At 41.0% G+C, this 24,962-nt stretch overlaps 1 protein-coding gene across 1 annotated transcript in view; it reads left to right on the forward strand.

The window, feature by feature from the left end:
• Nucleotides 1-7,378: 7,378 nt before the first annotated feature.
• Nucleotides 7,379-24,962, forward strand: part of LOC119855632 (potassium voltage-gated channel subfamily KQT member 1-like) — a 765,296-nt gene continuing 747,712 nt past the window's right edge. Inside the window, exon 1 of the mRNA XM_043515017.1 lies at nt 7,379-7,880. Within this exon, the coding sequence (XP_043370952.1) occupies nt 7,477-7,880 (404 nt within the window). The 5' untranslated portion in view covers nt 7,379-7,476. The remainder of the gene's footprint in view (nt 7,881-24,962) is intronic.

Below are 24,962 nucleotides of genomic sequence, written 5' to 3' on the forward strand. Positions count from 1 at the left end.
TCTATAATCATGGAGAGTAAAAAAGCTGAGTTTTCTTACAGTTCCTAGCTATCATGTTCCTGGGTTCAGGAATAATAAGTATTTAGGCCCAGATTCTGCATCAGGACCAGGTAGCACAGATCCATAGTGGTAGATCCTGATGCAGGAATAGAGTCATAAATGGTTAATCTATCCTGATTCTGAAAGAGGAAATTGGAATTCCATGCCTTTACTCAGGCTATCTAAAATAACCTCTAGAAAATGAAGAAAATAGTACTGACTCCAGTGCTGTTTAGCTTCCTAGGGTTAGATCCTACAGTCCTTATACTAGTCAAATTCCTTGCACGTCCCTGCAGCCCTCCACTTCCCACAGCTCCCATTGCCTGGGAATGGTAACTGTGGCCACTGGGTGCTGTTGGGGGCCGTGCTTGTGGACAGCCAATGTCAGCAAAATGTCTCGCAGCCCACAATCATATCTCCCTGATGGCCGCATGCGGCCTGTGGGCTGCAGGTTGCCCACCACTGACCTACACCATCTCTGACTGTCTAACCTGCTCTTAAAAGCCTCTAATGATGGAGATTCCATAACCTCCTTAGTCAATTTATTCCAGTTTTTAACCATTCTGATAGGAAGTTTTTTTCTAATGTCTGACCTAAACCTCCCTTGCTGCAATTTAAGCCCATTGCTTCTTGTCCTATCCTCAGAGGTTAACAAGAACATTTTGTCTCCCTCCTGCTTGTAACAGCCTTTATGTACTTGAAAACTGTTATGTCCCCTCTCAGTCTTCTCTTCTCCAGATTAAACAAACCCAATTTTTTCAATCTTTCCTCATAGGTCATGTTTTCTAGACCTGTAATCATTTTTGTTGCTCTTCTCTGGACTTTCTCCAATTTGTCCACATCTTTTCTGAAGTGTGGCACCCAGAACTGGACACATTATTTCAGTTGAGGCTATATCAGTGTGGAGTAGAGTGGAAGAATTACTTCTCATGTCTTGCTTACAACACTCCTGCTAATACATCCCAGAATGATGTTTGCTTTTTTCTTTGCAACAGTGTTACACCGTTGGCTCATATTTAGCTTGTGATCCACTATGACCCCCAGATCCCTTTCTGCAGTACTCCTTCATAGACAGGCATTTTCCATTTTTTGTGTGTTCAAATGATTTTTCCTTCCTAAGTTGAGTACTTTGCATTTGTCCTTATTGAATTTCATCCTATTTTCTTCAGACCATTTCTCCAGTTTGTCCAGATCATTTTGAAAATTAATCTTATCCTCCAAAGCACTTGTAATCCCTCCCAGCTTGGTATGATCCACAAACTTTATAAGTGTACTCTCTATGCTATTATCTAAGTCATTTATGAAGATATTGAACAAAACTGGACCTACGAGTGATCCCTGCAAGACTCCCATTTGATATACCCTTCCAGCTTGACTGTGAACCACTGATAACTACTCTCTGGGAATGGTTTTCCAACCAGTTATGTGCCCACCTTATAGTAGCTCCATCTAGGTTGTATTTCCCAGTGTTTATGAGAAGGTCATGCAAGACAGTGTCAAAAGCCTTATTAAAGTCAAGACATACCACATCTACTGCTTCCCCCCTACCCAGAAGCTTTGTTTATCCTGTCAAAGAAAGCTATTAGGTTGGTTTGACACAATTTGTTCTTGACAAAAGCCATGCTGTTACTTATCACCTTATTATCATCTGGGTGTTTACAAACCGATTGCTTAATTATTTGCTTGGTTATCTTTCCAGGTGCTGAAATTAAACTGACTAGTCTTTTTTACAGATGGGCACTATATTTTCCTTTTCCCGTCCTCTGGAATCTCTCCCATCTGCCATGACTTTTTGAAGATAAATCGCTAATGGCTCAGATATCTCCTCAGTAACAAATCTGAGTATTGTCGGATGCATTTCATCAGGCTCTGGAGACTTGAAGACATCTAACTTGTCTAAGTAATTTTTAACTTGCTCTTTCCCTATTTTAGCCTCAGATCCTACCTCATTTTCACCAGTGTTTGCTCTGTTCGCTGTCCAATCACTATTAAACTTTTTAGTGAAAACAAACAAAAACGTCATTTAGCACTTCTGCCATTTCCACATTTTCTGTTATTGTTCCCCCCACCCCCATCATTGAGTAATGGGCTTACCCTGTCTGTGATCTTCCTCTTGCTTCTAACATATTTATAGAATGTTTTCTTGTTACCCTTTTTGTCTCTAGCTAGTTTAATCTCATTTTGTGCCTGGGCTTTCTAAATTTTATCCCTACATGCTTGTGTTATTAGTTTATATTCATCCTTTGTAATTTGACCTAGTTAGCACTTTTTGTAGGGTTCTTTTTTGAGTTTTAGATCATTGAATATCTTCTGGTTAAGATAGTGTGGTCTCTTGCCATACTTCCTGTCTTTCCTACACAGTGGGATAGTTTGCTTTTGTGCCCTTAATAATGTCTCCTGTAAAAACTGACAACTCTCTTGAACCATTTTCCCCCTTAGCCTTGCTTCCTATAGGATCTGACCTCTCAACTCCCTGAGTTTGCTAAAGTCTGCCTTCTTGAAATCCATTATATTTACTATGCTGTTTTCCCTCCCACCATTCCTTAGAATCATGAACTCTATCATTTCATGATCACTTTCATCCAAGCTGACCTCCACTTTTAAATTCTCAATCAGTTTGTCAAAATCAAATCTAAACCAGCCTCTCTCCTAGTAGCTCTCTCCATCTTCTGAAATAAATTTTTTTCTCCGATACACTGCAAGAACCTGTTGGATAATCTGTGTCCCGCTGTTATTTTCCCAACAGATGTCTGGGTAGTTGAAATCCTGTGCTTTGGATGATTTTGTTGTTTAAAAAAAGCCTCATCCACTTCTTTTTCCTGGTTAGGTGGTCTGTAGTAGACCCCTACCATGGCATCATCCTTGTTTTTTACCCCTTTTATCCTCACCCAGAGACTTTCAACAAGTCTGTATCCTATTTCCATCTCAACCTCAGTCGAAGTGTATACATCTTTGATATATAAGGCAACACCTCCTCCCTTTTTTCCCTGCCTGTCCTTCCTGAGTAAGCTGTACCCTTCTATACCAATATTCCAGTCATGTGCATTATTTCAACAAGTCTCTGTGATGCCAACTATGTCATAGTTGTGTTTATTAACTAGCATTTCTAGTTCTTCATACTTCTTGCATTGGTATACAGACATCTAAGATACTAATTTGATTTCCCCTCCATGTTCTTTCTTGTCTCCCTCACTGATCCCTGCTATAATGGCCCATGCTCCCCCAAGATTCCAACCCTTTTCCCCACATCTCTGTGTTTTTGACTTGCCTGTAGGCTTTAGTCTCCTGCTCCCATTGAACTTAGTTTAAAGCCCTCCTCACTAGGTTAGCCAGTCTGTATCCAAAGATGCTCTTCCCCTTCCTCAATAGGTAGACCCTATCTCTGCTCATAATCTAACATATTTATCCTCTTAACACCCCTGTTAGGTAGGGAAGCATTGTTAGGTGCTTCATACTATCAGGGTTTCAAAGCATTTTATACTGTACAACGCCCCTTTGAGAAAGATAGTTCCCAACCCTATTTCACAGATGGGGAGCTGAGGCACAGAGATAAGTAACTTGAACAGTGGAACTGGAACTGAGCCCATATTTCCCAACAGTCCAAGGTAGCAGTCTCGCCACTGGACAATCCTTCCTCTCCCAGTCCAGGACAATCTGGGTTCTATTGCTGTTCCATATTCACTGTCAGATCTGTCATTATTTGGTGCCTTGGTTTCTTCTTCTATAGAATGGTGAGGATATTTTCCTCACAGGAATGTTGTGTAGTTTGTCTATAAAATGCTTTGAAATGCTCAAAGGTATTCAAAAGTAATTATTTCCATAGCCTTGGATACATGTTATTCCTGAATAACTTTGCTGGACAATTTTCAAGTGGGAATAGAAATACAAGTACTTTTGAGAGGGTTTGGAGATGAGTGCAACCAATAATAATTGTTGCAGTTGGAAAACTGCCATATGAAAGGATGAGGAAGAAATCACAGAGGATGTTAATAAAGGCAAAAGGGAGCGTAAGGTGCAAAGGGTGAGTGAAAGTCAGTGTGGTGCAAAACTTTTGTAAGAGACCCAGGACATGGGCCAGGTTTTCTGACAGACTCTCAAACTTTTCATTGAAACTGGACCATCTTTCTGGAAGAGCATGTATGGTTTCAGGCAGGTGACAATCCTTCTCTGTGGTTCACATTCAGCACTACTTGGACACTATATAACCAGAAAGAAGCAAATGAAAGAGAGCAACAAAAATTCAGTGTTCTGGAGGGATTGACTTGTGGAAAGAGGTAAATGTGTATAGATTAGTTTACAGATAGCTAAGGGCTAATTAACGTGATACATCTATAAATATTTGAAACGGTACACACCTAAGAACAAGAAAAATTCTTTGCGGTTGTACATACAGGTGCAACTAGGAGCAGTCAGATAAAATTAAGAAACTAAGAACTTCCTGAAAGTGTTTGACTGGAATATTCTTCCAAGGGAAACAATGCAAGCCTCCTTGTTAGGAACATTTAGAATTGGAGTACAAAACAAAGGAAAATGGCAACAGTCCTGCATTACCAGGAGAGTGGATGTAATGGGCCTTTCCCACTCTAGTTTCTTTGATTCACCCGTAGGTAAAAAGAAAAGGAGTACTTGTGGCACCTTAGAGACTAACAAATTTATTAGAGCATAAGCTTTCGTGAGCTACTCATGAAAGCTTATGCTCTAATAAATTTGTTAGTCTCTATGGTGCCACAAGTACTCCTTTTCTTTTTACAGGTACAGACTAACACGGCTGCTACTCTGAAACCCTTAGGTAAGTGATCTTGCACATACTGGGTGAAAACTCTGGGTCAAATTCCTGGCATTCTTCACAGGAAACTATTTTGTTTCAAAGAAATTAAACAATAAAAAAAATCAGAATTAACAACTTTTCTGGCATGATCACAAGGCTCAGCAACAAGCTGAGGAACATAATGCTGAGGAGTCTACCTTTTGGGTGCTCTCTTCATTCCATTGAAATAAGAAAAAAATAGTGTTAGTTCAGAAAAGGCAACGAAGAAAAAGATTTATCTATACCATGTCAGGATGGATTTGACACACAATGATCCTCTGCTATTGGCTTCACCAAATCTTCAGTGAAAAAAGATAGCCAGCCTGCTTAGACTCTTGAATATAGGAAACTGCTGCAAAGGCATATAGCCAACTTGTACCAATGCATAATTAAATTCAAAAGGTTGTGAAGGAAATGTCATTATTAATCCTTTTAATTAGTTATACACAGGTAGGAAAAGATGGGTGGTTGTGTCAACGGGGCGGGGGGAGAACTGAATATCTAAACGATTGCTTATGTCTGCGGCTAGTGACATAATAGCAGAGAAGCACAAATGCTCCTCTCTGACTGGATAAGACCATCAGAACTGGGAGTCCCTAATTCCTTTTTTGCCTCACACCTACTTCCAAGGAAAAACAGACAAGGGAGATATAAGGGAGGTTACCCTGGATGGGTAAGGGTGGAGCTTGCTAAGCGAGGGGGCAGAGTCAGACAACAGTTCTCTCTGCACCTATGAAATCTGCCATATGTAGCTGAGGAGCAGAGAAGAGGAGAAAAGGGACGTGCAATAGGAGAGAGTATGTGCTGCTTGCCAGATGGTTTCAGGTTTTTCTTCATTTTATTTCTGTCTGTGTGTGAAATCTCCTTTTTTTGGATTAAGCACGCTAGTAAATGTTTTTTATGTAGCTTTGGTTGCAAATGCTGGTTAACAGAACTTTGTTAGTAGCACTTGTCTGGTTACCCTTAAGCCCTGTAAAATGAATTGGAATGAGTGAGACTAGTTCTGATATTTGTTTAACATAGGTTCATCTTGTGAATTGGGTGGGCTGAAAGGTTCCTTGCTTTAAATTTGCAATTGTTCCCGATAGTTTTTTTAGCACTGAGGGAAATGGCTAGAGAAAATTAAGATTAGAAGTATTTATCCATCAGCAGTGTGATTAACAAGGATATTTTTCTCATTGCAAAATGCATTAAGAAAAAAAATAGTTCACTTGGCAACAAGTCCACTACCCCATGTAAACATTTCATGAAATACCTTGGAAGCGAGGCTCTACTTAGAAGTATTAAAATGACAATTTATTCACTCATGCACTGAGATCTTAGCAACAGAACAAATAAATTTAATTTGACAAAAAAAACAGGTGATTAAGGCTGAAATTCCATTTTAAATTATTCTGTTATGCTGAGGTAACAGCAGATCATATGGTATGTTTGAGGCCCCTCTGACAGAGGAGCAAATCAACTGCAACTAATAGGCATCCTGACTTGAGTTCTAGCCATCATTTTAGCATTAATTCCAGTATTGCCTTGGTTTTGTGAGAGTAAGCAAAACTTGTAATGTTGTATTTATATTTTTATGGACATGTGTAAGAATTGAGGCAATTTTTAAAAATCTCTCTTCAGAAAATAGACTTCCAACACCTTCAAAACTGTTATACTCTGATATAAAAATAAATGTAGACATGTGTTAGTACGTATTAGACTATAGCTATTCAAGTCTGTCTTATGAAATACATGCTGAGCTTTATTGGCCAAATTTTCCACACTATTCCACCAACAGGACTTCACTTAGGTCAGTGTAATTACTACCAATATAAAGTTGTTGTAGAACAGAATCAGGCCCTAAATCTTTCATTTAACACACTACAACAACACAGATCTACCAAAATTGTGAGTTAAAGGAGCATAATAAAGTTCCAGTCCTGCTTTGTTGTTGTTGTTGTTGCTTGGGCAAAACTCGAACTGAGCACATCAGGAGTTACAATTGCAGGATCAGGCCTCTTATGTCTAAAATTGCTCATTCTCAATCTTAAAATTGTTCTACAATGTAGACATCCTAGCCAAGTCTTTCAGAATGCAACATAATAATGAAGCGCCATATTTTAAACCTATGTATACTATGCTTTAGCCCAGAGCGAGCTTATAGTCAACGTATAGACTCTCAGAAAACAGAAGCACTGATAAATTTGCAGCTGTAGTAGTTCTATCTGCAGGAAAGGAGACTTCTGTATTCACTGAATTTAAAATGATTTGATAGAATCACCTAAGAGGAAGGTAAGGTGCTTCTGTTACTTGTGTTGTGCTATTTTAGTAACCTTTAAGCCTGTTTTTGTTTAATTGTCATTACATTGAATCTAAGTTTTCCACCCCTCCAAAAGTCTTACCGTCTAGTTACTTCTTGTGTCTCCATTGTCTAATATGTTCTTCTGATTTAATTTCAGAGCCTCTGAGTGACAGCAGGTGACAGGCTGGTGGCTCACACTGTTGTGTCACAGAGGAGTTCCAGGATAACGGCAAAAAGACATCTTATCAGTTATTGGAGAACACCCAGGACAGAAAGGATATACAATACCTTCTTTTATGATTTTAAATATTGATCAGGGTTAGCAATACCTGTGCTTCATTACAGAATGTCCTGTGGTAATGGTGAAACTGGTGGGCACTCCATGTATAACCTCTGTGGTCAAGGTCAAAGCTCCAGTGCCCAGTTAGGTAGTCTGAATGGTCATAGGAAGTCTTCAGGATTGTTGGAAGTCACAGGGAACCTAAACAATAAGCAATATTCTTCAGTGGCACTATCTCCAGATACCATGGTGAATAATGGATCAGGAATTCCCACTAACTCTGAGGAAGACACAAAGGATTCTGCATTCCAGCTCAGCAACCAGCCTATGGCAGGAAGTGAAATCCGTAGGACCTACACTACGAAGTGTTTCTATGGCCCTTATTTAACCAAAACTAGCATGCAGGGAGATGTCTACAACTTCCTGGAGAGGCCTAGTGGATGGAAGTGTTTTATTTACCATTTTACTGTGTAAGTACCTATACTTTCACGTAATTTCTGATGTAAGAGCTATATGAAAATGTGCACTCATGGTCTACCAGAAACCAGAGTACTCCGAGTCTTACTCATATGGACAGTCTTTGCTCACATGAGTAATCCCACTGAAATGGATGGAACTACTTGTCCAAAAAGGATCTGGCCTTATACATGTTAACTTTTCTAGTGTGGTTCACTGGAGTCCTTCAGTGTTTCTATTTTTATTTGTGGCTTCTCTTTCAATTACTGTTCTTCATCCTTGCTATATCCAAGACAAAAAAGGTCCAGTACTATTACCACACTTTTTTTTAATCTCTGTCTTAATTTAATTTACATTGTTCCAGTAGACAAGGAGATGTATAAGACTTAGTTATGTCAGATACATCATATGACTGTAGATGCGCATTGATCATCCTGCAGTTGCAAAACTGACTTCAAGCCATTTTTGAAGTCAACTTGTTGTACAAACACCTGAACGCTACACTTCTCATTTCAGTTTGGGTTAATTTACACAACTTGGAGTTATCAGTATTGGATACGAGCTTTGCAGCAAGTTAGTCATTTTACCACTTGTGCAGTACACAGTGAGAGGAAATGAAGGCTTTGATTTATCCCTGTAGTAGCAAATTAATACAGCTGTTAATATTTTCTTTGAGCTGCTTATAGCATCCACCAGGACAGTACAGTTCAGTTATCACTTCACATGCTGTTTAAGGGCAGCAGTGAGGCCCCCCCCCCACCCAGATTAACAGACTCATGCTTGTGGGGCTCATGCTACCATGCTAAAAATAGCTGTGTGGACATTGCAGCTTAGGCTGGAGCTTGGGCTTTGAAGCCTAGAGAGGGGTGGGCTTCAGAGCCCAAGCTCCAGCCCGAGCTGAAATTTAGAAATGCTGTCCACAAGGCTATTTTTAGTGGGGTAGCGCAAGTCCTGAGAACCCCCAAGGCCAGCCTTAGGGGTGGGCCACTCAGGCGACTGCCCAGGGTGCCATGGTCAAGGGGGGCACTGTACAGCAGCGCAGAATGCGCGCTGCCAATGTAGCGTCGGAAACTGCTCTTGGCTGGTAGGGGAGTGCCGCGTGGGGGCATACCTAGATTTCTCCCGATGGAGGGGAGAGCAGTGTGTGTGTGTGTGTGGGGGGGGAAAGGCAGTGATGACACACAGGTACTGCTTGCCTCCCCAATATTCCTCTGTGCCCCCTGGGGGGTGTAAGTGGGGAAGTGAGGAGCAACGCCAAGCGCTTCGTGCATCCAGGTCACAGCCCAGGCGGGGAAAGCCAGGAGCTCTGACATCGCTCCTCCACTCACAGCCCCCTAGGGGCGCACGGAGGGGCAGCATTGGGGGCGGAGGAGTGAACAGCAACTCCAGCTGCTCTGTGCATCCAGGTCAGTTTCCCCATGTGGGCGCAGAAGGGGAGTGCAGGGATTAGGAGGCGCAGGAGGGGAGTGCAGGGGTTTAGGCAAAGTGGGCAGAGTGCAGGGGTTAGGGGCACAGGAGAGGGGTGGGGAGCCTGGGGAACCCATGGTGGCCAAGGGAAATGGGGGGCACCCAGGGACCGGGGAGCCAAAATACAAGTTCACCCAGGATGCCATTTTCCCTAAAGCTGGCTCTGGTGAGTCCTAATCTGTCGACCCAGGCTGGGAAGATCTTTGCCATGGGCTGCCTTAACAGTAATTATTATTTGCTTTTTGCTACAGTAAAGGGCCTGATCGTGCCCCCATTGACTCACATGGGAGTTTCACCGTTGACTGGAATGAGATTAGGATTGAGCCAAAAAAAAGTCTGTTATGAAGAAAAGTGGAGAATATAGCTCGTGTTTGTCTCCGGTGCTTTCTTAAGGCCTGATCATGCATTCCTTATCCTTAGAAAACCATCACTCATTTCAAGTGAGCAAGGCAGTGTCAAATGCCTACTTTTTGGAAAAAAGACTTAGAAAGATACAGCAATGTTTTAAAATGAGGGTAAACCATGATGCTCTGTTAGTCATAAAGTAGATTGTCTTATTACTATTTATTTCCTTTCTGCCTCAAGATTATCTTTGGTTTTATCAAATGATGTTTTGATTCATGAAATTTTGCCAAGTAAACCGATAGGGCCTCTTTCAAGGACTATACTTACAGTATATAATCATGCCTAAGGCTTAAACAGATTTCATTTGTGTAGATTTAAATATGTGAATGGTCATGGTTTAAGCCTATTTGAAATTGGGATTTATTTCTCACTAAAATGCGTTTGAGATATGAAATACTGATGATGAGAGCAAACTAAGGTTGACCTTTAATTTGTGCTTGTGGCAGTGATTTTTTAAAAAACTAGACCGCAGTTGGGGTAAACCACTGGAGTTAATAGAAAATTATTATTGTTATTATTTAGTGGCATAATGATTTTAGTAAAACTAAAAACCACTTAATTCCCCCATCCACCCCACTTTTAAAAACTTTTCACTAAGAAGTGCTTATTTTGATTAAAAGAAAACTTGTTAACGTCTAAAGAATCATTTGTTGCATCCAAGTGTCCACCTAAGTGCTTTAGCTACCTAATGATCATATAGTATATACATTTACAGTACAAGGATTTTTACAAAATGTAGATATACTGTACAATAGTAAATATGAGTAAAGGACATAATGACATGAATAAAAATTGAGTATCAAAAGCTGAAATGTAATTATTAATTTTATTATTAAACTAAGCTGGTGTCTTTAAAAGACACTTTAAAAATGTTGTCCATTTCATTCATGCATTACAGACATTAATTTGTAAGTGATCCACATGTCACATGGATCATTAGGATCTTAATTCCCTTCTTTCTTGTATGTAACTGAAGTTTTATGACTAAATCTTTCTGTGTAGAATGTGGGGAATTAGATGCACAGCTTTCATTAACGCTCCTCAAATTCTTCACATACTACAGTGACAACATTAGTCATTTACAAACCTGTGGGGAACCAATATCCAAATGGAACTGGATTTATATAAAAAAAAAAAAAAAAAAAAAAAAAAAAAAAAAAAAAGACAGGTACTTCCAGTTCAGCTATGAAAAGTGTACATACTGCGAAAAAAGGCAAGCCAGTGTGACCACAAGTTCTGTGGAACTTGCCAACCATCTTGTATTCTGAAATTACTATGACAACCTACTGTCTCATGTAGTATTGAAAATTCTCCTGGTACCTCAAACTTTTTTTTAAAGCAACAAACTTGATCAGATATGATTCAAAATTTACTAATTACTCGTTAAACTGTTGTAACCTGTGTGTTAGAAAACCAGAAAAGGGAACAGATTTTTTTTCTTAATTAAATCCATGGTAGCTATTTTTCTCAGTGGAATTATTCCAGATATTAACTTCATGATTACACCCTAAACTTAATCAATCAACAATTTTGAAGGATGGGTTTGCTTAGGAATTTTCCCATCCCTGCCCCCTATATCTTACATATTTACTTAAAATTAAGATCCCAATCCTGCAAATCCTTAGTTGCCCAAGTAGTTCTCACATTTGTTAGGACTGTTTGGACAAGTGAACCCTGAAAGCACTCTCATGAACAGAATCAAAGTTTAAATTTGTGGGCAGAAGGAGAATAGAGGGCAGCAGAGATAGCGGTGGTGCACAGTATATGGTGTCTTGATTCTCTTTTGTGCCAACCATTTTTCTGCTCCTACCGAAGCTCCTTAAAGAATTGGGTATCAATATATCTTAGAGTCCAGCTGCCGACCATATGGTCTTTAGTCCAGACACAGGAATGCCTTGCTTGAATTTGAGTTCTAAACTATTGTATGCATTTGCGTAAGTCCCACTCACAAAATAGCACTGTATAACCCTCAGATTTTGTTTTTGAAGTAGTTGTAATATGTGTAATTTTGACCCTGGGGTATTGTAGCATGGCAGACAAATTCACTTTAATAAGACATAGGTATTGTGTTTCTCCCTTTATGCACCAAAGTTTTCCGTTTTATCCATCCAATTACTTTCTACTATGAGCATAAAAAAAGATGAAAGAAGATTATATTTAATTGAAATTACTATGCAAATCCAGACAGCTAAATCCTTTAACTATGATTGGGACATCTTATATGTTTTGTATCTTGGTGATACATTTTGTTAGTTTGCATTTTGAACAACAAGTGGCTGGATTATAATCTAAAGTACTGTTAGGTTTCTTAAATATCTCATTTAGCATAGGCATGCCCTTTGGCTGGAAAGAGATACGGGCAGCCAATTTTCCTCAATGACAAAATTATTCCACCCCAATTTAGGAATCAGATAACAATGAACACAAAGTACAGCGCAATATATTTTATCTGACTAATGTTCTAGACTATGTGACAGGGTATGCTATGTGTCCAGGTCTTCGGGGACCTCCCAAGAATTTGGTGAAAGACATTTCATTAGGATTCAAATGCACAGTCCAGTTTTCATGCCAGATCTCCGAGGCAGAGAAACAGACTGGGAAGGGGTAAGTGGTCAGAAAATAGATGCAGCTGAGGTTCGCTATAATGAAGTCCCAGGTGGCAAATATGAAGACACAGGAAAGTTGTGGCTGATGGCGGGGAAGTGGTTTTTGTTATATGTTTACCCTAGAAAAGGAAACAACTTTGATTTAGCTGGTTGTTCATATCCTGGCAGGGAGATAAGGATTCTGTTCTTTTCTGTCTGCAAGTGATAGAGAGGCCATTCTGTGTCAGATACAGTGAGCTGAGCGGCACCAAACAACAAGTAAGATATAAAATTATTTTCATTAACTGCCACTGGAATTTCTTAGCTACTACTTAATGGTGGCCACCCTGTTGGAAAGCAAGGACATTTATAGCAACAACAGTACAGAAACCTAACGTAGAGTTGAGGGTCAAGCCCTGTTATCTTTATTCACTTGTGTTGTCTCATTAAAACTTTTCTGTCATTGAAACTTAAGATAAGAGTTGACCAAAAGGAAACCTGTACGTATTCTGCTTTAGTACTGTTTGCTATTGAAAAGAGAACTTGCATATTCGATACTAAAACGTTTCTTATTCACGTGATGATCTCCTTCTGCTATTAAGCCAGTATTATGGCAGGTTGGGAATTGCTGTAGTCTGTTACCCTTGAACCAGAGATTTTCAAAGTAAAATGGATATTGCCAGCCATCAAGATAGAAGTGAAAATACTAATTTTTTTAAAATATTCTAATAATTTCACAGTTTACACTTAGCAATTAGTGTATCACAGATACTCTCTTGAAGATAAGAGACTTTGATGGTGGAAAAGTGATCATCTCCATCTTAAAGGAAAGTTAAACCAAGAGAACCACTGCTTTGTAATCATATTTATATGACCAAGTTCTGCCCTCACACTAGTGTCAATCAGGTGTAACTCCACTCAGTTAAAGAATGAAAGTTATTTAAAGTCAATGGAGCTGCATGGAATTTACACTAATGTAAACCAGAGCAGAGCTTAGCCCATTAGTTTCAGACACAGAAGTTAGAAGTTGAGTACAAGACTGAAGATAAGTGTGATGCACAGTGGTCTGTGTATCTAACAGTGCTTTCTGAAAATTGGAGAGATCCTTTACTTAGAGCTAAACTTGTTTCTATGGGCAGATCACAACTCCTGTGATCTGAACATAAAGAGGTCCTCCATGTGTGGATCTACATGCTTTTGCATAGAAGAGAAACTCAGATACTTTCAAGGTGCCATGTCCTTCCCACCACTGCATTCTGCAGGAGGTCTCTCTGCACTATTCTGTGTCCACATGAAGGGAGCAGGCAGACTAAGGGAGGGCTGTGGGGATGCCTGCTGTTTTCCCCTCTTTCCCCATCAAATGTTGTATATATGCTCAGTACAGCTCATTAACCATACTACAAGATGCCCAGGTGGAGCTGCCACATGCTGGAGCTGATGTGAGGGGCGCAGGTCCGACGTTAACAACTCTGGCCTCCCAGGGCTCCCTGGAGGGAGGAGAGCTTAGCAAGAGCCCTGTAGCCTTTCCTACATGGAGGTAAATACCATTTTCCCAACAACTTGCTGTGGGGTAATGTGCAGATTTCCATGGGAAGTGTTCCTTTTTTACATAGGTGAGAGAATCTGGCCCCTTTTGACTTCTAAGTCAAGGTTTATATTTGCATCAGAAACCTTTTACATTTGTATTTATTTGTATTATGGAGCAATGTGAAAATGTAAAGTTGATGGTACTATTAACTTATCACAGACAGTTACTGTCCAAGATGGATGAGTTAGTATTTAGTACAGTCGGCTTAGTCGCTGAAAATAATTTAGATGGAGGTGTGAGGGAAGGGACATCAGGATGGCTCAGGGATTTATCATGACTGAGTGAACCTTTCCCCTATAGGCAACTGGTTTGAGTCTGGGCCAAGTCAGTAGTGAAGACGACTTCATGTCTGTTGCAGGAGATAAAGAAGTTTTTGGCCTCAGTCGAGTTCTCAGTGAACAGATGTTCACATTATAATCACTGGTACAGTTAGCACAGGTTGAAACCCACGTTGGCAATGAGCAGAGAAAACAAGGACTGTTTGAAAAAGGAGATGAAATTCTTGTCTATGTTGATGGCAATCTGGGGTGTGAATCTACCCTGCACTAGCTTGCCATAAACCAGCTGACCACGTGAACCCTGCTGACATGCATTAAGTGTTCATTAATGAACTTTGATCTAGTCCTATTTGAAAGGGGACTAGATCAAAACACACGAACAAATGGTTAACAGGCATCAGCAGGGTCCCTATGTACACCTGGTCCACACCAGGCTAGTACAAGCTAGATTCACACCCCAGCTTGGCCTTGTGTTTAGAGTAGAGGACTAGGTGACAGACTCCTGGGTTTTATTCCCACCTATGCTATTTTCTTGTTTTGTGAATGTTAAAGATTACTTTATACAAATGGTTAAACTACAGCATGATGATTGCAATACCTTCTTCACAGGGGTATGCTGAGGTCTAAGCAGTAATCAAAAAGGGTTTTGAGGTCCTTGAGTGAAAAATACTGTATAGGTTTTAAATAAGAAAAATCTTATTCTTAGAGCAAACATCCCAGATTACTTCACCTAGGTGTATTCAAAAACCAAACAAACAGCAGCCTTGCTCATTCCTTAAGTATCTTGTCAGGTAAGAGCTACACAGCTTCTAAGGAGCACAGCAGTGGGATCTTGTACTGCAGACCTCATGTGGTGTAGGGGTGGGACATTCTAGGATTATCAAGCCATACATGATCACATTATGGAGGTTTTTTTTCTCCTTTCAACCCCCTCCCCAGCTCAGACTATATATATTTTGAAAAACCTATATTAAGAGAACTTTAAGATCCCATGGTGAAGCAGTCAAGTCAGCAACTGACCAAGACTGTATGCACAAATTTAACTGTCCCCTGGCATATCTTCATTATTCTTCAGTACTTCACTTTATATGATCACCTATTGTTTCTCATCCAATTTATCATCAGCTTTTTTCTATCTACTTTTAAATCTGAGTTGTAAAATTGATCAGCCATAGCAAGACGCCTATTGGACTTAATGGAATCTCCAGCTGTTCTCTTTTCAGGGTATTAGAAACTCTGCTTGAGTTAGGGTTTCCACAACCTTAGACACAACCAAGCTGTGTAGCGTCTGAAGTAATATTCCATGTATGTCAGACAAACCCTTATAGTCATTTGAGAAGTATGGACTAATCAGTTGCACATGGAATAAAATGGTGCAAGTATAACTACAAGGAGTAATAGTGAACAGAAGCTGTGAACAGAGGTGTTTGAGTGGGAGTTCTGTTGGAGGAGAAGGTATTTGTACTTGGTTTTGTATTTTTAGTATTTGTGTATGTGTAGAGGCTTGTAGGGGCTTTGTGCTGGGAGAGAAGCTGAGCCCTGATTAGGGAGCGGGGCTTTTCTGACTAGGGGTCCTATAAAGGTAGCCAGCCAGTCAGGTAGCAGCACAGGAGCCAGCAAACAGAGCTGTAAACAGGGGAGTTTGCAATGGGAGTTTGTATTGTGGTGCTTGTTTGGGGTTGGTTTTTGTGGTGGGGGGTGGTCTTTTGGTGTGGCTTGTGTTTCCCAGATTAACAGGACTTAGGTGGGAAGGCTATGACGGATACGGAGGCAACTGTGGGAGTGACTCCTGTAGTGGAAGACACAATAAGGATGATTGGATGTGGAAGCTGTGGTATGTACATGATCCTGGAGGGGGGACCTGGTAAGAGTTTTTTCTGCATGAAATGATGTCTGATAGAGCTGATGGGAGGAAAAGATCTGAGGTCTAGAGATGCAGGTGGAAAGTCTGGTTGAGTTTAAGAAGGGGTTTGAGCAGATGATGGAGCAAAGATATGAGGTATCTGAAGGGAAAAGCTCAGACTCACAGATGGAAGCAGGGCTGGGGAATTTTGAGGAGAGACTGGATGAGGAAAGTGGTCAGTGGAAGCGTGTGACTAAAAGAACCAGGCAGAGGAAAAGATGGGCTAGTGAAGGAGAAATAGAACTTAGGAACAGGTTTGCAGAGTTGGAAAATGAAGAAGGGGCTCAGCAGGTAGTCGTTGATGGTGGAAGGGCAAGGAAGAAGAGAAGAGAGGCTAGTCCTATAGGAAAAGGGGAAGAGTCAAGGGAGACTACACCAAATATGAGCCCCAGGAGGATACAGGATGGGTTGAAGAGGATTATAAGGGAAAATAGGAATGGAAAGAACTTGCAGCCAGAGGGAACAGGGGAGAGACTGGAGAACAGCACCGTCACAAGGAAAAGGCAGGTCTATGTGATCGGGGACTCTTTATTGAGAAGAAAAGACAGGCCTGTAACCAGAGCTGATCCAGAGAATAGAAGGGTGTGCTGTCTTCCGGGTGCTAAGATGTAGCTGTAGCTGTAGCTAAGATGTAAGATCTACGGGATGTAGACCTGAGGTTGAAAAGGATCCTAAAGGGAGCAGGAAAGAATCCCCTAATTATCCTTCATGTGAGAACAAGTGATACGGCTAGATTCTCGATGGAAAGTATTAAGGGAGACTATGCTAGGCTGGGGAAGACGCTTAAGGAAATCGAGGCTCAGGTGATCTTTAGTGGGATCCTGCCTGTTCCTAGAGAGAGGCAACAAAGGTATGACAAGATTATGACTGTCAACAGACGTCTTAGGCAGTGGTGCAATAAAGAGGGCTTTGGGATGTATGGCCACTGGGAGGCATTCATTGACAGAGGACAGTTCTCTCGGGATGGATTTCATCTGAATAGGGAAGGAAATAGACTTCTAGGATGGAGGCTGGCACAACTGATAAAGAGAGCTTTAAACTAGAAATTTGGGGGAGATGGTTGGGAAATGTCCAGGTAATCTCCACGCCAGATTTTAGCATTGAGAGGGAAGAAGATGAAGTAAGAAAGGATACAGCCGTGGGTAGGAGAATGTATATAAGGAGCGAGGGCAGTGTGGATACCAGTCTAATAGGTTATACTGGCTGTAGAATGACTGTGCCTAATAGGGTACAAAATGTGAGCGAGGCCAAACAGCAAAAATTAAGATGTTTGTACACCAATGGCAAGGAGCCTAGGTGACAAAATGGAGGAACTAGAGCTACTGGTGCAGGAAGTGAAACCAGATATTATAGGGATAACAGAAACATGGTGGAATAGTAGTCATGACTGGACTACAGGTCTTGAAGGGTATGTGCTGTTTAGGAAAGACAGAAATAAAGGTAAAGGTGGTGGAGTAGCATTGTATATCAATGATGAGGTAGAATGTAAAGAAATAAGAAGCGATGCAATGGATAAGACAGAGTCCGTCTGGGCAAAAATTACACTAGGGAAGATAACTAGTAAAGCCTCTCCTACGATAGTGCTTGGGGTGTGCTATAGACCTCTGCGATCTAATTTGGATATGGATAGAGCCCTTCTTAATGTTTTTAATAAAGTAAATACTAATGGAAACTGCGTGATCATGGGAGACTAACTTTCCAGATATAGACTGGAGGACCAGTGCTAGTAATAATAATAGGGCTCAGATTTTCCTAGATGCGATAGCTGATGGATTCCTTCATCAAGTAGTTGCTGAACCGACTAGAGGGGATGGCGTTTTAGATTTAATTTTGGTGAGTAGCGAGGACCTCATAGAAGAAATAGTTGTAGGGGATAATCTTGGTTCAAGTGATCATGAGCTAATTCAGTTCAAACTGAACGAAAGGATTAACAAAAATAAATCTGCAACTAGAGTTTTTGATTTCAAAATGGCTGACTTTCAAAAATTAAGGAAATTAGTTAGGGAAGTGGATTGGACTGAAGAATTTATGGATCTAAAGGTAGAGGAGGCCTGGGATTACTTTAAATCAAAGCTGCAGAAGCTATCGGAAGCCTGTATCCCAAGAAAGGGGAAAAAATTCATAGGCAGGAGTTGCAGACCAAGCTGGATGAGCAAGCATCTTAGAGAGGTGATTAAGAAGAAGCAGAGAGCATACAGGGAGTGGAAGATGGGAGGGATCAGCAAGGAAAGCTACCTTATTGAGGTCAGAACATGTAGGGATAAAGTGAGACAGGCTAAAAGTCGAGTAGAGTTGGAGCTTGCAAAGGGAATTAAAACCAATAGTAAAAGGTTCTATAGCCATATAAATAAGAAGAAAACTAAGAAAGAAGTGGGGCCACTAAACACAGAGAATGGAGTGGAGGTTAAAGATAATCTAGGCATGGCCCAATATCTAAACAAATACTTTGCCTCAGCCTTTAACAAGGCTAAAGAGGATCTTAGGGATAATGGTAGCATGACGAATGGGAATGAGGATATGGAGGCAGATATTCCATATCTGAGGTAGAAGCGAAACTGAAACAGCTTAATGGGACTAAATCGGGGGGCCCAGATAATCTTCATCCAAGAATATTAAAGGAATTGGCACCTGAAATTGCAAACCCGTTAGCAAGAATTTTTAATGAATCTGTAAACTCAGGACTTGTACCAAATGATTAGAGAATTGTTAATATAGTTCCAATTTTTAAGAAAGGGGAAAAAAAAAGTGATCCGGGTAACTACAGGCCAGTTAGTTTGACATCTGTAGCATGCAAGGTCCTGGAAAAAATTTTGAAGGAGAAATTAGTTAAAGACATTGAAGTCAATGGTAAATGGGACAAAATACAACATGGTTTTACAAAAGGTAGATCGTGCCAAACCAACCTGATCTCCTTCTTTGGGAAAGTAACAGATCTTTTAGATAAAGGAAACGCAGTGGATCTAATTTACCTAGATTTCAGTAAGGCATTTGATACCGTGCCACATGGGGAATTATTAGTTAAATTGGAGAAGATGGGGATCAATATGAACATCAAAAGGTGGATAAGGAATTGGTTAAAGGAGAGACTGCAACGGGTCCTACTGAAAGGCGAACTGTCAGGCTGGAGGGAGATTACCAGTGGAGTTCCTCAGGGATCAGTTTTGGGACCAATCTTATTTAATCTTTTTATTACTGACCTTGGCACAAAAAGTGGGAGTGTGCTAATAAAGTTTGCAGATGATACAAAGCTGGGAGGTATTGCCAATTCAGAGAAGCATCGGGATATTATACAGGAGGATCTGGATGATCTTGTAAACTGGAGTAATAGTAATAGGATGAAATTTAATAGTGAGACGTGTAAGGTTATGCATTTAGGGATTAACAACAAGAATTTTAGTTATAAGCTGGGGATGCATCAATTAGAAGTAACGGAAGAGGAGAAGGACCTTGGAGTATTGGTTGATCATAGGATGACTATGAGCTGCCAATGTGATGGCTCTGAAAAAAGCTAATGCGGTTTTGGGATGCATCAGGAGAGGCATTTCCAGTACGGATAAGGAGGTTTTAATACCATTATACAAGGCACTGGTGAGACCTCACGTGGAATACTGTGTGCAGTTCTGGTCTCCCATGTTTAAGAAGGATGAATTCAAACTGGAGCAGGTACAGAGAAGGGCTACTAGGAATGATCCGAGGAATGGAAAACTTGTCTTATGAAAGGAGACTTAAGGAGCTTGGCTTGTTTAGCCTAACTAAAAGAAGGTTGAGGGGAGATATGATTGCTCTCTATAAATATATCAGAAGGATAAATACAGGAGAGGGAGAGGAATTATTTAAGCTCAACACCAATGTGGACACAAGAACAAATGGGTATAAACTGGCCACCAGGAAGTTTAGACTTGAAATTAGATGATGGTTTCTAACCATCAGAGGAGTGAAGTTTTGGAATAGCCTTCCAAGAGAAGCAGTGGGGGCAAAAGATCTATCTGGCTTTAAGATTCTACTCGATAAGTTTATGGAGGAGATGGTATGATGGGATAATGTGATTTTGGTAAGTAATTGATCTTTAAATATTCAGGGTAAATAGGCCTAATCCCCTGAGATGGGGTATTAGATGGATGGGATCTGAGTTACCCAGGAAAGAATTTTCTGTAGTATCTGGCTGGTGAATCTTGCCCATATGCTCAGGGTATATGGCATATGGGCAAGATTCATCAGGCAGATACTACAGAAAATTCTTTCCTGGGTAACTCAGATCCCATCCATCTAATATCCCTTCTCAGGGGATTAGGCCATATTTGGGGTTGGGAAGGAATTTTCCTCCAGGGTAGATTGGAAGAGGCCCTGGAGATTTTTCGCCTTCCTCTGTAGCACGGGGCACGGGTCACTTGAGGAAGGATTCTCTGCTCCTTGAAGTCTTTAAACCACTATTTGAGGACTTCAATAGCTCAGACATAAGTGAGGTTTTTCGTAGGAGTGGGTGGCTGAGATTCTGTGGCCTGCGTTGTGCAGGAGGTCAGACTAGATGATCAGAATGGTCCCTTCTGACCTTAGTATCTATGAACATTTGTTGGTATGTAGCATGGCATTTTAGGCCCTAAATTGTCACTAAATTAGCTTAGTTAACTGCCTCTTTCAGACTATATCCAATAAATGCTGAGCTCCTGCTTTAGAAGAAATTGCATAGTACATGGCTAGTTCCCATTGATTTCTATGGGAGTTAGGCACCTACATGCCTTTGAGGATCTGAGGCTAGGTTATTAAAATACATGCCTTAGAGAAAAAAATTAAAAAGTGTGTCAGTAAAGATACTGAATCATTATAACACTGAAAATAAGTACACAAGAATGAAAGTATCAGGAAAGAAAATATGGATGTAAAGCTAAGTTATTTGTAAAAATTCTGTGAAAATAATGTGATCCAGTAGTTGAAGGCTGTATCATAATGTATATAAATATGAAACAGAGTTAAAGTTGCTAAGGCACCCTAAATATTGTCATTTCCTGATCTGAGTATTTAACTATTCATCCTTATTTTCTCATGTTATTGTATTCCCCTAAATTTAGTGTAGGAAATACTGTGGAAATGTTAATGACTAAGGCAATTGAAAAATTAAGGGCTGCTGCTATAATTTACATTTTAAAAATATTTAGCTAAGTATTGTCATGTTTCAGAGCTCATTAGCGGAGTCTTCTTAAATTGCGGAGAAATAACACTTTTTGCAGGTTAATCACAGCATAAACAACAAATTTCATGGATGCAAAATTTGCTATTTATTCCATGCCAACCCATGAAATGTGTGTGATTTCTCCGTAGTGTTTCTCAAACTGGGGGCCCTGACCCAAAAGGGGGTCGCGATCCTGTTAGGGTGTTGTGCTATTGTTACCCTTACTTTTCTGCTGCTGCTAGCGGCGGTACTGTCTGAAGCAGGATGAGAGGTGAGCCTGCCAGCTGGCTGCGCACCCAGATCTGAAGGCAATGCCGCCACCAGCAGCCGGGGAGAAGGAAGGGTGATGTGGTATTGGCACTCTTACTTTTGTGCTACTGCTGGCTGTGGCATTGCCTTCAGAGCCGGGTGCCCAGCCAGCAGCTGCTGCTCTGCCTTCAGATTTCACAGAGGAGACCATATTTCACAGGGGAAACCAGTTTTCATGGTCCCTGACATGATTTTCACGGCTGCAAATTTGGTCGACGCCTAATCATTTGCAGTAAATAGTTCGTACATGGAAAATTATAGAAGGCTTGAACTTGTGGACTTTCTGTAGACTACCTCTAATGTAACAACTCTCATTTAGTGATACTAAAAGCAGTGGTTTTCAACATTTTTTTCTCATTTGCAGACCCCTAAGAATTTTCAAATGGAAGTGCAGAAAATTTTACCCTTTGAAAATCTTAGACTTAGTTTGTAGACCCCCTGAGGTCCACAGACCACAAGTTGAAAACCACTGCTAAAAGCATTCAGCAAGTAAATTAGCGTAGTGTTTCTCTTACTGTTATCAGTAAATGGAACTTGCAGCCCATTATTTGTAATTCTTTATCTCTAGGGCGCCCTCTAATTCCCTTTTGGATCCTTGGAACAAGTATCTCTAGAGTGCAGACAGATATTTCCCCTTAATAAGAGTCCCCAAATGATGTGATTGCAATATGCACAACATAAATAACACCTAAAGTTCAAAGCCATAAGGAGCATATGACTGCATGTGTGAGTCTCATGACTTCAAAATCAAAATTCAGATTTGAATGTGGCAATAGTCTCGTTAAGATATTACTGAATTAAACTTTCTCTATGCAATTGCTTGTATAGAATTTTTACACAGAAGTTGGGCTGCTAAGTGTTCGGAATTAGAAATGTACTAGTTATGTTTGGCATACACACCAGTTGCAGACCTGTCTGTTGATAGGTTTTCCCCTGTGGTATAGCAGACTTTAGATGCTAGGGGGTTGAGCAAAGTGTAAGTGTACTGCTCTATTTCTGGTATCTGAGAACAATACAAGAAAAAAGTGAAATCTATTATGGAAAGTTATAAAAGATTAGGAAAAAAACTAAATTAAGTTTCATTTATTTCTTAAAGGGGACGTTCCTTAACTGTTTAAGGTGGCGTGTTTGATTGGATGATTGTCACGGATTGGGAGGAGGTTACAACTGGAATCATATGCTTTAACACAAAATACACTTCTCTTTGTGATTCTCACAAGTCTTAAGGTTGTATTCTTCTCTAAATCCATGGGGACAAATAAATTGTTTTGCTAGCGTTATTGATGATTGTGGGGAATTTTTTTTGTATGCCATTTACTGCACATTTTTAAAAACGTGGTTTTTAGTTTCATGTGAAAGACTGTAAAGTAGATACCATTAAAAACAAGTACTGCACCACAGTATTTGAGTTACTGTGGCATTTCAGTCTCTCTTGCCAAAAAAAAAAAACAAACAAACATACAGAAGAAAACATTTTTGAAAGTCATTGGCCATTTGATCTCCCTTGGAACTTTACACACTAATCTGCTATTGCTGCAAGTTTAAGGGATTTAGGGTCCAATCCTGTGACTTGTGTAGTGCCCGCATTGGGAATGGAGGGTATGCCACATTTTCAGAAGTGAGCTTTAAAGGCTTGATTCTGTGAGATGGTTAACACATTGCATGACTGAGCCCCTAAAGATGCAATCCACAAAGCAATTTAGGTGCCTAAACTCCAAAGGTTGGTGTCTAAGTTCTTGTCCATGGCACCATTGTGATTCATGATATTTCTGCTTGGCTGCCGCCTAAACTCATTTGTCACCTAACTTTTCTCTGTAAAAAAGTTCTCTGGGTACAACTTTTACATCCTGAGGCATGCACACTGCTGCCTCCCTCCAGGCATCCAGATGCCCACCTCCCACCTAAAATCTAGAGCAGCAGTCCCCAAACTTTTTGCCACGCCTCTTCTGGAGGTTCCTCCATGCCCCCCTTGGGGTATGTGTCCCACAGTTTGGGGACCTCTGATCTAGAGCAATTCACGAACCAGGGGAAGATAGGTGCTCACCTGCCCTTGTTGCATGCTGGGCCTGATGCAGTAGGCGGCCTCTGAGCATGCTTATAGAAGAAGCTCCTATTCAAAATCCATCTGGAAGAGGAGGTGGTGGCAGAAATGGTGCTGCCACCCAGTGTTTAGAGCACTCACCTGGGATGTAGAAGATCTAAGTTCATTCCCCTACCCCACTCTGCCCTATCAGAGAGGGGTTGAACAGCAGTCTCCCATCACTCAGGAGTGTGCTCTAGCCACTGAGCTATAGGATATTCTCAGATCGGGGCTCCCTCAGTCTCTCATGATGAAACGGTGGATAAATAATGGAAGATTGAATGGAACAAGGGGACTTACAAGGTGGGTGCCCTAACCATTAGGCTACAGAGTCTCACCCCCTGCCCATTTTGTGGGGAGCAATGCAGGTGCTAAACTCATTCCTGCAAGAAACCCCTTAGGCACCTAAACTACTTGATTTCAGGCCACTGGTTCCGGTTAAGGGATCACTAGCAGCAACAGGTGTTTCCCTGCAGACCAGACCAACTCTGCAAGAGGGGAGGGCATCACTGTTCAGGAAGGACAGGCAGGGCAGAAAAGGTGGGGGAGTAGCACTGTATGTAAGGGAGCAGTATGACTGTTCAGAGCTCCGGTACGAAACTGTGGAAAAACCTGAGTGTCTCTGGATTAAGTTTAGAAGTGTGTGCAACAAGAGTGATGTCATGGTGGGAGTCTGCTATAGACCACCGGACCAGGGGGATGAGGTGGATGAGGCTTTCTTCCGGCAACTCACGGAAGCTACTAGATCGCATGCCCTGATTCTCATGGGTGACTTTAATTTTCCTGATATCTGCTGGGAGAGCAATACAGCGGTGCATAGACAATCCAGGAAGTTTTTGGAAAGCGTAGGGGACAATTTCCTGGTGCAAGTGCTAGGGGAGCCAACTAGGGGGAGCGCTTTTCTTGACCTGCTGCTCACAAACCGGGTAGAATTAGTGGGGGAAGCAAAAGTGGATGGGAATCTGGGAGGCAGTGACCATGAGTTGGTTGAGTTCAGGATCCTGACGCAGGGAAGAAAGGTAAGCAGCAGGATACGGACCCTGGACTTCAGGAAAGCAGACTTTGACTCCCTCAGGGAACAGATGGCCAGGATCCCCTGGGGGACTAACATGAAAGGGAAGGGAGTCCAGGAGAGCTGGCTGTATTTCAAGGAATCCCTGTTGAGGTTACAGGGACAAACCATCCCGATGAGTCGAAAGAATAGTAAATATGGCAGGCAACCAGCTTGGCTTAATGGTGAAATCCTAGCGGATCTTAAACATAAAAAAGAAGCTTACAAGAAGTGGAAGGTTGGACATATGACCAGGGAAGAGT

Source organism: Dermochelys coriacea, chromosome 1 (genome assembly GCF_009764565.3).
Source record: "Dermochelys coriacea isolate rDerCor1 chromosome 1, rDerCor1.pri.v4, whole genome shotgun sequence".
Classification (NCBI taxonomy): Eukaryota; Metazoa; Chordata; order Testudines; family Dermochelyidae; genus Dermochelys; species Dermochelys coriacea.